General features: G+C 40.5%; 1 protein-coding gene across 1 annotated transcript in view; it reads left to right on the forward strand.

The window, feature by feature from the left end:
* rap1gap2a (RAP1 GTPase activating protein 2a) overlaps window positions 1–15,484 on the forward strand; it is a 30,306-nt gene that overhangs the window by 8,535 nt on the left and 6,287 nt on the right. Inside the window, exons 2-12 of the mRNA XM_025055212.1 lie at window positions 3,906–3,990; window positions 8,817–8,852; window positions 10,928–10,960; window positions 12,024–12,056; window positions 12,512–12,733; window positions 12,812–12,915; window positions 13,425–13,503; window positions 14,004–14,057; window positions 14,582–14,665; window positions 15,176–15,276; window positions 15,400–15,484. The exon at window positions 15,400–15,484 is cut by the window's right edge and continues 1 nt beyond it. Coding sequence (XP_024910980.1) covers window positions 3,906–3,990; window positions 8,817–8,852; window positions 10,928–10,960; window positions 12,024–12,056; window positions 12,512–12,733; window positions 12,812–12,915; window positions 13,425–13,503; window positions 14,004–14,057; window positions 14,582–14,665; window positions 15,176–15,276; window positions 15,400–15,484 — 916 coding nt within the window. The remainder of the gene's footprint in view (window positions 1–3,905; window positions 3,991–8,816; window positions 8,853–10,927; window positions 10,961–12,023; window positions 12,057–12,511; window positions 12,734–12,811; window positions 12,916–13,424; window positions 13,504–14,003; window positions 14,058–14,581; window positions 14,666–15,175; window positions 15,277–15,399) is intronic.

Here is a 15,484-nt window from a genome sequence, read left to right on the forward strand (position 1 = left end):
CAGCCATCTGTCTGACACCCATTCATTCTGCCTCTCTCCTCATGGGCTTTTATATGTGGCCGTCCCCTGTCTCCAGCTCCGTTCTGTGTCTGCACTGACGGAGCAGGTTTAAAGTCTGAAGGCCAGCGATCTAAAGTCGCATTAGTCTGGGGAAAAAAATAAAAGATGGCTGCAGTCAATAAATGGAAACGTCACATCAACGTGACATAGAGCAGTGTCTCGGCCTGTTTAGATGAAGACAACCCTGATCTACTCGCAGGAATTGAAGAAAGACACTCACAAATATCTTCTTCAACAGCTCTGATTCTCTTTTTTTTTTTTTTAGTTTTCATGGCCATTTGCTGCCACCTAGTGGAGAGGTATTTAATGTCACGCTTTGACAAACGAAGAAAAAAATATTTGCAAGATATAAATGATATTTTTTCAGACCAATTAAGTGAAATTGGATAATTTTCCACGACACACCTAGGTTGAGAATCACTGACCTAGAGAGCCACTTATGTTTTGTTTGTTTTGTCGCCACAGCACTCGGCCCACGACAGAGTGGCTCAATTATACTAACAAATATATAAAAGGCTTTTCAATAGCACCAATAACCACCTGTGTGTGTGTGTGTTCTAATTAACCAGGGAGGTACAGAGTCATAAAATTGGGTGTTACTGTTGTTGTCTGTAGTGGGTGTGACCAGTTACTGTTGGCGCAGTCTGATATTTTTGCATAAATAATGTAGCAGGAACAGCATGTGGATGATGATGGTGATGATGATGATAGAGAGAAGTAGAAAAATATTTTAATTTAAATTGCTGAAATAAATGAACGCAAGTGACTGCGAAGAAAAATGGTTGAAAAGGAAAAGTCTTCATAATGTGATTTTTTTTTTTTTTACATTTTCTATGCGGCTACAAAACTTGAATTTATTAGTCGGTTAATTCCACCAACTCAACACTAGTTGGCCAAATCCATTCAAAGTATTCACCTTAAATGGCAGCTTAGTCCTAGTGGTTGAAGGGTTGTCGGCTCCAATCCCAGCAACACTGTAATGTTACTGCTCCCCTGGAAAAATCCTGATTAATTACAACTGTCATTAATCCGATACTACCATGTGATTGGTCAGATTTAAAAAAAAAAAACGTGTATATTTGATGATGATAAATACAGATGCTGCCGTAGAAGCGGCATAGCAACAATGTTTCACTGTGTCGCTCTAGGTTCTTAAAGAGACAATGTCTGTTTTTAGACATCACTATAAACTCCTGGTGTTGACTATTAGTATTACAATGTACCTTCTCACTTACTGAGAGCTTATAGTAACAGTAGTTATTTCTAGCTGGTTGAAACCATCTGCGTGTGTTGCGTTCTTCTTCTTCTTCGCTGTCAGATCTGCGGCTAAAGTTTCTTCCGTTCCTCACATTTCTGAAGCTGAGGGATTGGTTCATTTTGTGCACTTTGTAAACACTAATTATCAGACGGAGTGTGTCTCTGGTGTCTCCTCCCACTCACTGTCTGGTTAATAATCAGAGTGTGTCTTCCATGTTGACTGGCTGAACACTCTGGTCCACTGCCTGCTGTCAATGTTCCATCTATTCATATCTCAGTCAGAGATAAGAGAGCCCCACAGGAAGCAGATGGTGACTGGCATTATAATGTTTGCGTCTTAATTATTACAGCGCTGACCTGCGTACGTATCTGGGATGCCTGTACGCTCCCGTCGGAGAGCTGAGTCATACGGTACATCCATCTGGTCTTTATGACGGAGGTTGACATTAAATTCAGTAACGGAGTTAGCATGTTGGCAGTGACTGATGTTAATCTACTTTAAGACAGTTAAAAAGTGGTTGGACAACAGTGGGATTTAGCGCACGCTCATATATACCTGTAATGTTACAACAGGGGGCGATGCTGGTCTCACAGAAAAAAGGGCTAAAGTTTTTTAAGTATTTTATTAATGGATCCGCTGATACTGACCACCACGCTAATGTTGCTTTAGTTTGGTTTTAATCACGGATGTCTGATAATATCGGCCGACCGATATTTTCACCCCGATATTAGCATAAATATGCAATATTGGTGAGAATGGTTATTGTTTTTTGCTCCGATAATGAAAGCTCGATAACGCAATGTCTGGGTTTTGCCAAATATTCTGGATTCGCTTGTAGGTTCCAGAGACGTTTACTATCAATACTAGTACTAGTGTCAGAACTGTACTATGAGATAGAACGAGTTGGTACTTCCTTGTTTGTATTTCTTTGTCCCGTGTCATTAGAATGCTCGCCGAAGATTGAGTTTCACGTTTTTTTTGTCCGCACCAGGATTTTCTTTTTGTTTCCAAATCCTCTTTGTTTTTCCAGCTTTTAACATACCTCATATTTCTCCTTCCCTCTGCGTCCAATAACTGTCGTATTAGCTCCATTACAGCAACCGTTGCTCGTGAAATTGGCCAACCAGAATGCAGACCAGGCTTCTTATCAAGTTTCAAGCAGTAATGAAGTTTAACTGGAGACACAAATGCACACGATGGATAGAATTCATGGCCAAAACCACAACTTCATCTCTTTATCTCTGCCTCGGACGTCGATGCCTTGCTTAAGTGTTCTTGTCAAATCTTCCTGTGACCCGTCCGTCCCACAGGGACATGTGAGGTGCTGTGTCTGACCCTCTGTTCTTAAGCCTGTCCTTCACGTCCATCTGTCCTCGTCCTTATTTCCTGGATGTTAACGATACATGAAGTTAATCGTAGTCTCTCAGGTTCTGTTTTCTTCTCCGTCTCATTGACACACATCCACAGACAAGTTGACAACCACCGTCGGGTAAACATGATGACGGTGTTGACTTGATTACTGTTGAAGAACCACAATTGGCGCTATTAATGAAAGCAATGTCGCTAACGTGCCACGGAACGTTACGTGTCAAATTCACAGTGAGCCAAAATAAAAAACTGTGACAAAGTCTCGGCCAAACATAACTAGGTACACATTTGATATGATCTCGCGGGCTAAATACAATTACACTGCGGGCCAGATCTGGCCCCCGGGCCTTAGTATGACACACATGCTGTACAAGGATGTAGAACAGATCTGCTCTACTTTTTATCCAGCAGATTAACAACCACTTAATCTTTGCTCCAGGTGAAGGCTAACGTTGTTTTTCCTAAAAATCTCATGAACGAAATGCACGTTTTTAGACTCGTCTCTCTCTCTTTTCTTCTGTGAGATTAAAACCTCAAATCCATATCTGTTGTTTTATCACCGCGGACGAAGAGGCATCAAGGCTGCGGGGACAGCGCCTCCTGGTCTGCCCTCCCACCCCCTCCCCCCGGTCTCCTGTGAACACACACTTGTGGTAAAGTGTATTTCTCGGTGAGCAGGTGTGAGATGTTCTTTATAGAACCCTGTGACCACGAAGGGCATCTGTATAGAAACGCAGCAGGTGTCCACCCCCGGGGCGGTGGGGGAGGGAGTGCAAACACGGCTTTGCTTTTCACAGGTCGGTTTCGGGGAGGAAAAAACAAGCAGACGGTGACCTCCTGACCCCGGTCCAGATCGAGTCAGGAAGAGGTTGAGAACACAGAAAATGAACATTTTAGAGTCGTCTTACAGCAGGGATGACCGATGAGTCGCGTCTACACTGTCTACGTCACCTAGATCTAAGATAACAATTAGCTTGTTTGATGAAAACAGGACAAACAAAATAAACAAAACGTGACTGTGATTCAAAAACCTTAAAAGGGAAATTATACCAGACTAGGTCACACGGTGGAGCAGAGTTCTGCCTTCTTGCCTTACAGTAACCTTTTCGGCGAAGGAGAAACTGGCAGAGTGTGTGTCCGTGATGACGAGTGAAAATTGATGATAAAATTGGTCAATAATTCAACCTTGTTAATTCTTGTCACATTCTCTGCTCTGCAGGAAACAGGAGCAGCTGAACATCACCAGTGTTCCTCTGGGAGAATGTCCTCCATCACCGCCCCGCACTGCTCCACCCAGCATGAAGGTAACACACACACACACATTGATTTACTGACTCTTTCTTTGACATTGATTGTCCTTTAGACCTTTGGACCGACTGCAGAATGTATTGATTCTTATTCTGATTCTGATAAAAAACCGCTCCAGCGACAGTGACAAACTGCAGAGTCACAGTAACTCGCGGCTCAAACTGTCACACACCACGGAAGAGCCTGTGAAGAAGAGGGAGTTTTTAATAGGATAATAATCCTTGACACGTCCAAGGATGTCCACAGAATCAATGCAGAAACTAATATACAGTTTACAGATATTTTACCCATTTTTATACAAAAAATATAAATTATTTTTATTTTATATTATTAATATTTTTTTATATCTATGTTTTTTATCTTTAGATCAGAGGTGTCAAACTCATTTTTGGTTCACGATGCCACATAATAATTAACTATAAATAACAAGTCCATGTTTTTCCCCTTTGTGTACATACAAGTATATTAGATATATATTATTATTTATTCATATTTAATGAAATATAAGTTATCAAAAAATATCCTGAAAATGAAGTGTATTTTTTTTATTTTCAAAATTTTATCAAGTGGGCCGGACTTAACTGCCAAGCGGGCCGATTTTGGCCCCCGGGCCGTATGTTTGACAGCCCTGGTTTAGATAGATAGGGGAGATTTTAATTTAATTAATTAATAGTATATTCCCCCCCACTGTATATCTATATCTATATATAGATATATAGATATAGATATATATATAAAAACAAGTTAGTAGAACATACATTTTATTTATTTATTTTTTAATTAAAATGATTGAGGAAATTTTTCTGCAAAACCATGATTTGGGTTGTTTTTTTTTCTTAGTTCTACATATTTAACCTTTATGTCTTTATTTATGTGTGTTTTGTGTAAGCAATAAACTTTGAACAAGACACCGTTGCTTCCACCACAGCGACAATTAGCCGTCAGAGGTGACCTAAAACAACGTGTGTGTGTGTGTGTGTGTGTGTGTTGTTAGAAATGACATGTTTGCTTTCCTCCCACCAATCGGTTGGCTGCCTAACTTGACTTTCCAGTTTGTGCAACGAGCATGTAAAACAGTCATTAGACGTAGTAGACGAGTGTGAGAGACGGAGGACGACAGACGTAGAGGACTCACATGTTTCTGCTGCTCTTCTTTAAAGGTAGATACGTTTTCATTCGAACTGAATTCAAACTTGGACAGTTGTTGGAAATGTTCACACTCTCCTGGTGCCGACCTTTAAGTTCACCTTTACCTCTGAATGGACTCTGGTTAGAAATAGACTGTGGAGGTGGGAGTAGTTTATGTTCATTAGGAAGGACGTTGTCTTTTTTATTTATTTATTTATTCATTTTTTATTCGTGATAAAGATGTTTCCCAGGTTCATATGGTTACAGGTGGGAAATAAGTGCAAGAATGTTCTGCAACGCAACTCAAAGGACGCACAACTGCCGCCAAAACCTCAGAGGAGATGACGAACAGTAGAAGGTTTAGCAGGACTAGTTGATCTCATCAGACAAGTTAGATGGATATAAAATAGTGATGTTGTACCAGAACACTTGACTTATGGACCACGGCGGTGAAATCTCCTCAGTTACTGCCCCTAGAGGGGAGGGAGGGGCAGTGTTTGTATTTGAAAATATTTGTTTACAACTAGTTATTCTCCAGTAAATGTAAACAATGCTGTCATTGTTATAGTAAAGTTCACACCCACAGCGTTACTGTACAGTCAAGTGTCGGAATCCACTGAAAGAAGGGGCTTCTGGTAGCATTGGTGAATATATGCACACAAGATATCACTAGGTAGGGGGCGCTAGTGTGAAATGTACATCTGAGTCAAGCTACGGTAAAATTAATGGCCAGTTTTTGTCTTGCAAAAAATTAGGGATTAAACTGTAAATATCCTTTTTCTGTCGTATTGCTGCTAGCTGTCATGCTAGCTGTTCGCAAGTCGGCTAGCTGTAGGCTAGAACAAACAATTCAATTGTTATTTTGCACAGATTACATTTTGATTGTTTTACATATGTTTACCTCCGTGGTTGTGGTGTGTGATTGTACTTGCTGCATTTCGTTGTTTTATCGGAGCGATGGACAAAACAGCAAGCCAGTGTGAAAAATCGATTCCGTTCCTTTACCGTCGTATTTGTCACACGGTCACTACTGTTAATGTGCAGCTGTGTGGCTTAGTAATTTGCCTGAATGCAGTCTGTCTGCTGAGTGTGACAGTCACTCTGCGAGGCAGCTGATCTAATCTGCCAGCACACTGTGGTCGCGTTGCCATGGGAGATAAGAGATGCTGATGTTGTTGCTGGGCAAGAAAAAAGGGGGAGATACGAAATTTATGGACGCTTGGAAACAGAAGATGAAGGAGTGAAAAGTAAATGTCAAAAAATTTCAAACGGGTCAGTGAAGGAGAGGAGGATGAATCTTAGAAGTTTGGAGGGAAGGATTCATCAGAGTGTGATGCCGCAGGGCAGCGAGGTGAAACAGAGAGATAGGTGGCGTCTCTTGTCCTTGATGTGTTCTGGTCAGTGATGATGGAGCACATCGTCAGCACTTCAGGACAAAGCCACCCAAACAGTTCCAGCAGCAGCAGCAGCTGCATCAGTGTCTTTTCAAATGTTCAAGAGAAAGTGAGGATGGATACGTGATACGTTCATCAGGAAGGAAGATGTTAAAGCTGCAACGGCTGCGTTTTAGAGACAAAAATACCCCGAGGGTGGGGCAGATCATCCTTCTCCTTTACATAAACTCTCACATTAAAACGCTTAAACTGGCCGTCATCCTTACGCAATGGAAAATCGGCCAAATCCTTCCTTCCTCACCACTGGTATTTGTTACTTGGTTTTTGTGTATTTATAATTTGGTTTATTATTATTTTTTCGCAGTATTCATCATCTTGTATTTTTCTTTTGGGGAAGCACTCATTTCCTGATTTAGGATGACATTTTTGTCCTCGTTCGTACATCGTTTGTTTTACTTCCTGTTTGTTGCTTTAATTTCAAACATACTGTAAATAAATAATAACAGAAAATATATGGCCAAAACAATTTGTTGGCAATATATATTTAAAAAAAAAAAAAAACTACTTTCACTCCTGGGATTTTTCGTAAGCAGTCAAGTGGTTATGTTCAGCAAAATCTGTCAAGCAGACCGGATTGAGCCCCCAAACGGGCCACGTTTGGCCCACGGGCCGTATGTTTGCCACTCTTTGTTTATAAGGCTAAATAAATTAATAATTTTAACTCAAAAGATAGACATATTCAAATTATTCACCTTTGAAATAATTTAAAATTTAAAAACACACTCTAGGTTTTTTCACTTGTGTCCTGTTGTCGACTGTTGTTTTTTTTGTCCACCTAGAGTCATAAAACAAGTGTACATACACACACCTGACAGATATGGCAGCCTTCTGTTGACTCTTCTGCTGCTCCATCAATATAACTGTATCGTGTTACAACACCTTCACCTTCACCTGGTTAATATTAACACAGTCTGTGTTGTTGAACGTGTGAGTCTAGTCTGAGGCCGTAAAAAAAAAAAATCATGGATTTTACATCAAAGGGCAGTGAAGTAGTGAAGTGAAGAGAAGAAACTGACAAAAAGAGGACGTTTAGATTTTTTTTTAAATTTTTTTTTTATGCTGCTGTCACCCAGGAGTGTGAAACGCCCGGGCTCTACACACCTGAGCACGCTGTGTGTGTGTGTGTGTGTGAAGAGCTAATCTGTGGCGCTAAGATGTTATCTCCAGGTTCCTGTTTCATTTCAGAGGTCCATTAACTGTGCAGCGCCATGACAGGTGTAAATTAGCAAGGTATGAGTCTATTTTGGGAGTGGGAGCACAAAAGATGTCATAAATCGCCTTCCTCCCCCGCCCTCACCTGCACCCACATATCTTTTTACATAGTTTCATTTGAAATATTTTTGTGAACTTTTTAAATTTGCAGTCAAATGCTGCCTTATGTCAAAGTTTTAAAACACCATTGTTGGAGTTTCACTGCTCCACGAAATCCCAGAGTTGTGTGTTGAATTTATTCAACCTCCACTAGATGGAAATTTAATGATCTTCAAATCTGTATGTACGACCTGTCAGTGTCAAAAAAGAAAAATAGACAAATCTCAAAATTAAAAGTTACATAAAATCAGACAGTCCTGTTCATAGTGTAGCACCCCCTGCAGGGTGGGAAGGGTATTTTCTAATGGAAACGTCAATGTTTTCTGTTTTTGTTTTTATCTGTATTTTATTAAATTCACGTGAATTTCACTTGAAATTCACCATCACATCATAATAAAAACACCAGAATGACATATTTCTGGTGAAAATTTTAGAATCTTGAAGTTATTTTGGATCATCTCCAGATTGATTTAGAGAAATAAAAAATGTAACTCTCTGGTTAGCTCTCCGCTTAAGAGCATTAAAAGACATTAACATGGTGCCGTCACCAGTTTTTCTTCTTCTACTCATCACGTGTGGTTGCCGTAGTTATCTCCACACACAGTCTCAGTCCATGTGTGTTTGTGTGCATCTGCAAGTGCGGGTTTATGATGAGGAAATGGGCGCTTATCAGTGGGTGTGCACGTCTGTTGGTGGCGACTCCGCCCTCCTGACGCAGCTGTCACAGTCAGCAGTCTACGTCACCGCTGCATAGACTTTTAAATTCACACTTGTGGCTGTTTTGTTTTGTGCGGTGAATGAGGTGAAGTTTTATAGTCAAAGACTGAATGAACATGTGCTAACTCATGCTAACACATGCTAACTCCTGCTAGTGGCTACAAGGATTTTGTCGACTATTTTTCCAACCTTTCCCTGTCTTTCTCTTTCAGTCGGCAGAGTTCTTCGAAATGCTGGAGAGAATGCAGGTAGGAGCTTCTCATTTGTTTATTTCTGTTTCCCTCTGTCTCTGCGTCGCTACTATGTGCAACAAATGCATGGAGATTTAGGAGAGAGTTTTGAGAACGCCATGGGAAAGTTGCAGAGTTTGTTTGTTTGTTTTTCTCTTTTCTTCCTCAAATGTAAATGCATATTTAAAGGCAGAAGGTCAAACTGTAAACAAAAAAAAATCATGACTTTTTCCTCTTCCTCAAACCCTGCAACACTTATTTAAAAAGCAAATATGAACTAACATTTGGAAAATATCCGACCAAGAAAAGTGTTTTTACTGATCAACCTAATGTTATTTGACAGTAACTAATAACATGCTCCAAAAACACTGAACATTTTACCGATTACTTCAGGCTACATTTTGTTTATAATTTGGAAATTAAATCTACTAGTTTTACATGATTATTCTTTCTATGTAAGAAAAATAAAATGTCCTCTTTTTACACTTACCTCTTTGTAAAACATTTCTAGTACGTGACAAATCTGGACTGCAGGCCGGTCAGTTTCCCACACAAATTATATTCAATCTGTTATAAACTCTGTTAAACCTGACATTTTTAAAAAACTATTTTTCCATTTGCTGGAAACATGAAAAAGAGCATCAATTATTCCAACAGTCGTCTCTTCTGAGCAGGAGACGAACAGTGAGTGAGGATTATCTGTGATAAATCCAACCCTGAGGTAAACTGAAAGTGGTAAAAACAGGGTGAGACAAACGAGGAAACTTCAGGCTGAGGTGAGAGAGAATCGTACAGGGAGTGAAGATATCACGAAGTGCGATGTGAAGACAGGAAGTCTGTGTAGCCTGATAATCACACAAACGATGCACATCAATCTGTCACCTACAACAACAGCAACACGTTGGAACGCAGCGTTCACAGTGTTCTTCCAGAGTGTAAACCAAAACTCCACAGAGGAGCAGCTCTTTATTCAAATCTCAAAACTTATTTTCTTATTATTTTCTCTTAATCTCAAAACTTATTTTCTTATTATTTTTTCTTATCTCTTTCTCTCCCTCACTCTCTCTCTCTTTCTCTTGTCTCTCTGTCTGTGAGTGAAAATTGAAACCTCTTTATGATCAGCGTCACATTAAGGACGATGAATCTCCGGTGGATGGAGCAGATGTTCCATCAATAAGGCCTCAGACAGACACACACACACACTCTTTGTTCTTTTTATATGGTGTTCCTTATACGCTGCTTTAGGCGGGGCCCAGTGATGTGGTCAAATAGTTCCATTAGGTTCACGACCGAGAACAGAATGATCAACATCCTGTGTGAAAACTTCAGGTCCCCACCTTTCTCTCAGGTCGACATAATAATAGAACCAAATAAACCAGGGTCAATATTATGACATCCATCTGTCCAGAATGACAGAATATTAATTTTTGAAAATCATTCAACTGTATTGATTCATATAAAAAATTGAATTTGAATGATTCATATCATTCAATTGATGTAAAGTGGGTTGTGATAAAAAATAGTTTCACTCTCTGAGAAGTGCAGAACAGAACTGGAAACATAACAGCATGTTTTAAATTGGAGGTCAAAAGGTCAAGGAGCAGTATCCACTTTTTTGTCATTTAGAAAACATCATGTAACTTAAGAATATGTTGTTGTTTTTTTAAAACCTTTTTTTTTTCTTTAGGCTAACAGTTAAAATTATTAACACCACCGTGATCTTTAAGTCATTTTAAACATTTTTGTTTATTGTAGAAAACATTTGTAGCCAAACCTAGTGTCAACATCATGTATTTGTAACAATGATTTAAAGGCCATTAAAAAAAAAGAAAATTGAAAAAAGTCCTCAGTTCTCCATCTGTAACCAGACAGCTCTGGTTTTTCATTTGCCGCAGCTGAAAGCTGCGCTCTCTGAGTCTGGATCTGCTGGAGATTCCTTTCTGCTTTTTCTCTGATCTATTTTGGTTTTTCTGTACGCGCATCGTGCTCTTCTGTGTCTTATTAAATTTGAACATAATATTGACTCCATATAAAACCGTATCACCCCTTTGTGCTTGTGCTCCATCCTCATGCTGCGTTTGGACACTATAAAGACGCCTAAAGCTGAGGAGACCAAAAAGTGGAAGGTGTGACCAGATGTTGGTTTGTTCGTGTTCTTTGTGGTTCTCATCAGTTTGTCCTCTTTCGTCTTTGGCTGTCTTATTACCGTAATCTCCGGACTATTGAGCGCACCCGAATATAAGCCGCACCCACTAACTTTAAAACAAAAATAAATGTTTTTATCCGAACAGTACCGGTAACACGGCTAGTTACACGGTAGCTCTTTCTCGCTTTGGGAGACTTAGTGATCTGCTCCAGGGCTGAAGCTAACATTAGCTTTGGGGCTAACTTCCTTCACTTTGTTCACTACAACAGGACAGGACTCAACTTTATTCACAGACAGACATACGCTACTAGCATAACACACAGCAGCCTAGCAGAAAAGTCATTGATCGCTAGCGGTATGAACTTCGTTAGCCTGTAAAAATCCATAAATTAGTCGCATCACTGTTTAAGACACAGGGTTCAAAGCCGTGTGGAAAAAAAAAACAAATAGCGGCTTGTAGTCCGGAAATTACGGTATTGCGCCCATCCATCTGTGTATGGGTGAATCTCAACACACCTGAGAACACTTTTCAGTTTTTTTTCTCAGGCTTTTTCTTCAGTGTAAAATCAATGGCCTCTTCATGTGATTGATTATAAACTGAATGAAGTCCAGCGGTCCATTGATCCTCTCCATCCTGCCAGTACAACATCTCTGCTGCCGTAGAGTAGAAACGTCTGCTAGTCTGTGGTGCCGCTCTCCCTCTCTCTCTCTCTCTCTCTCTCTCAGACAGGCCTCCGCAGTATTTAGAGGTCAATACCTGCAGGCTGCCAAAAGTACTACAATAGCTCTGTTACCTCCCGGGGCCACTGAACCATAAAGAGTTTGTTGACGTCATCAGGGGGTCGAAACACGCCCTCAAAGGCTTCAGTGATGACTCTGCATTTCAGGCTGTTGCGTCATCACCTGAGAATTCCTGATGTTCTGTTTCTTCCCTCGTTGCTGTTGTTGTGGCATGTGCACCTGTAGTGGAAGTTGCTGGAGTTCAGTCCTGTCAAAGCGTGAGCCCTGATAACACTGTGTCTCTCTCTCCCTCTGTTTACCAGGATGATTATATTCCCTATCCACGGATAGAAGACGTGAGTCATTCAACATTCTCTTGACATTCAAACTTCATCCTTCAGTATTTCATTTTTTACAAAAGACAAAACACAGATATATTTTTTATGAGTGATGTCCGATATTAACTTTTAGCCGATATTCAATATGCCATTCATTTTAGATTACGATATATGCAGCTGTTGGAGTTAAAGGCAGAGTTTCATTGTGTGCAGTGATGTGCTGTGTCACGATACAAAGAAGAGTTTCACTTTCACTTCAAAATGTATTTTTAGGTCACATCATCTGGGCCAAACCCAGGCATCAGGTTATCGAGTTTTCATTATCGGAAGAAAAACCTAAAAAATCTGATTCTTATGATATTTCATAGCTAAGCTAATATCGGTGGTTATATCGGTTGGCCGATTTTATCGGACATCCCTATTTTTTATTTCACGGAGTGACTCACCTTCCCACCAACCCACTTGTTCTGTAGGTCCTGGAAAAGGGGGGTCCATATCCACAGGTAATTCTGCCTCAGTTTGGGGGTTACTGGATAGAGGATGCAGAAGCCCCGGCCGGGACCCCCTCCTCCTCTGAGTCCAGTTTCTGTGAGGAAGAGGACAGAGAAGACGGCATGAGCCCAGGCGGGGGCCACAGTTACCGCCTGGAGTGTAACAGCACGGCACGGGCGTACCGCAAACACTTCATAGGCAAGGTGGGTGTGAGTTTGTTAATGTCGGTGCTAGCTGCTAACCGTAGCTGAACGCTCTGTTGCTCTTCTTCACAAACGCAGGAGCACATGAACTACTACTGCACGGGCAGCAGCATCGGTAACCTCATCATGTCCTTGAAACACGAGGAGGCCGAGGGCCAGGAGTTCCTACGCATCATGCTCAGGTACAGCGGCAGAAACACACATATGAACTATAGCCGATATTTGCTCAGGTACAGCGGCAGAAACACACACTCCGTCACTGTGGTTCTGACTGGAGACGTCACATATGAACTATAGCCGATATTAACCAAACACTTAATTTCCGATTTCATTATCAACCGCGACCGAAATATGCATATGTTTTTTCCCAAAAACTGACGTGAACATCGTAGGACCCCACAAGCGATTCCAGCTAATTTCGCAAAACCAAAGCGTTACTTTATCGGACATTCATTGGAGGAAAAACAGATAACGATATTACAGATATTACATAATTATCTTAATAACTGGCATGATAATATCAGTTAGCCGATATTATTAGATATCCCTAGTTTTAACATGATATACATAATCTTAAAGGGATAGTGCAGTTTTTTTTAGTTTATGATGGCATTTTATTTCATGTTATGTGTTTATCCTCAAGAATCTATCATTTTTATAAATCTTATTTTCCTTTTTTTTTTTCCTCCAGGTCAAGGACCAAGACAGTCCATGACAGGGTCTCTTTAGCAGGACTGAACCAGCTGCCCACTGTGCCTCAGATTGCAAAGGTAAGTAAACAGCAGCAGCAGCAACAGAATAGTCACTGTAGGAGGATGGTAGTGAAGGTCAGTATGAAGCAAGGAACAGAAAATACTGCCTTCTTAACAAACCACTGACTCACTGCAGTGAGCAAAATGATGACGTATCAATAACAGAAATGTTTATATAAAAAAAGGGAAGTACTGGGAACTAATTTGATTTAGAGAGAAGAGGAAACTCATTTCCCGTATAATGTTTCTGGTCACTAGTTTGTTTTGGTTTGACAACCGTCACTCAGAAACCTGTTTGATTTTAATAGTCTGGAATCATGGAGATGAGTCTGTGCGAGGTTACACAACATATTCGCAGAAACTGCTCGTAATTGGAAGAACAATTTTGACAAAAGCACTCTATTACTGTTAGTGAGGAAACTGGCTTCTGTTATTAACCAAATAGACAAAAAAAGCTGTATATGCCGACAATCCCATAAATATTGGCCTCTAACGCAACCTTTTTTTTTTCCTTCCAGCTTCTGTGTGATGACGCCACAGGACTGAGGTTCAACCCAGTCCTTTACCCCCGGGTGAGTTTTTAACTCTTTCTCGGTGTCTGTTGAAAGACAAATAATTTATTTCACTTTCATCATGGCCATCAGTAAGATTTTTTTTTTTAAATATATAACCTTTCATGCTGTAAATATAACTCCACATCTCGAGGAGATACTACCAGAACATAAGTACATTATACTTAAGGGTTTTTATGTGATCGATTTTTTCCCAAACTTTCCCAAATGGAATTTGATGGATGTGTTTGTCCTCCGGTTGAGCGTGGTGCGGCAGAGTGATGGAGCATGGATTCACTCTGCGCCTGAGGGAAAGAAGGGAGAGAGAGAGAAAAACCATCTGTGTCTCTGTCTTTGAGAGACAGTGACAGGATCTCAGTGTTGGCTGGAGGCCCTGACAGTGTGTCACATGTGAAGCTTTAGAAACAAGAGCCCAACAACACTGCTCTGGAGACAATGTTGGGGGGTGTACAGGGAGGGGGGGGGCGGCCCTTGAGTAAACAACAAATGAGCTTGTTACATACTGTGTTATATTTTTAACCCAGGGTTCCCAGCTGATTGTGGCTTATGACGAACATGAGGTGAACAACACATTTAAATTTGGAGTTGTCTACCAGAAGTTTGGACAGGTGAGTGGACCGGACGGCAGCCTACTGAACAGGGTCAAAAAGTTCCAAGATGAACTAAATATATTTGTTCAAGGAAAAGGAAAAAGTTAAAATTCCCAACCTCTCAACTCTTGACAAAGATATTTTTCAATCCCTTTAAAAGGAGACGCCTGAGAGACGTGTCCTAGCATGTTTGACCTTGTAGATCTGGCGTGTTTTAAGACAGTGATTCACAACATCTGTGCCGTGGCACACGAGTGTGCCGTGAGAGATCATTAGGTGTACCGTTAATTTTTCTTTGCTCACCGAAGCATTAATGGCAGAACGATTAAATCCTCTTCTGCTAGGTGGCAGCAGATAGCTATGAAAACTAAAAGAAAAACAAGATAATCAGAGCTGTTAAAAAAATATTTTTGTGAGTGTCTTTCTTCAATTCCTGCCTGTGTATCAGTGTTGTCTTCAACTAAACTGGCTGAGATTTTAGTCAATTATGATGTCACCTCTTATTTACTGTTGTGTACTTTCTCCTAGACCTCAGAGGAAGAGTTGTTTGGAAACAATGAAGAGACACCAGCTTTCAAAGAGTTTCTCGGTATCCTGGGGGACAACATTGAACTTCAGGACTTTAAAGGGTGAGACAAACAACTGTGAGAAAATGAGGACATAAAAATGTGGACATAAAAAAGACATTTAGAGGAAAGTTTCTTTAAGAATTGTAGTTCCGATGTTTTTCGTTTTTCCAAACGTCCTGACAGGTTTCGTGGCGGTCTGGATGTCTCTCATGGACAGACTGGTTCTGAATCTGTCTACACCGTCTTCAGACAGAGAGAAATCATGTTC

The sequence above is a fragment of the Cynoglossus semilaevis genome, chromosome 4 (assembly GCF_000523025.1).
Source record: "Cynoglossus semilaevis isolate Cse_v1.0 chromosome 4, Cse_v1.0, whole genome shotgun sequence".
In the NCBI taxonomy this organism is placed as follows: Eukaryota; Metazoa; Chordata; class Actinopteri; order Pleuronectiformes; family Cynoglossidae; genus Cynoglossus; species Cynoglossus semilaevis.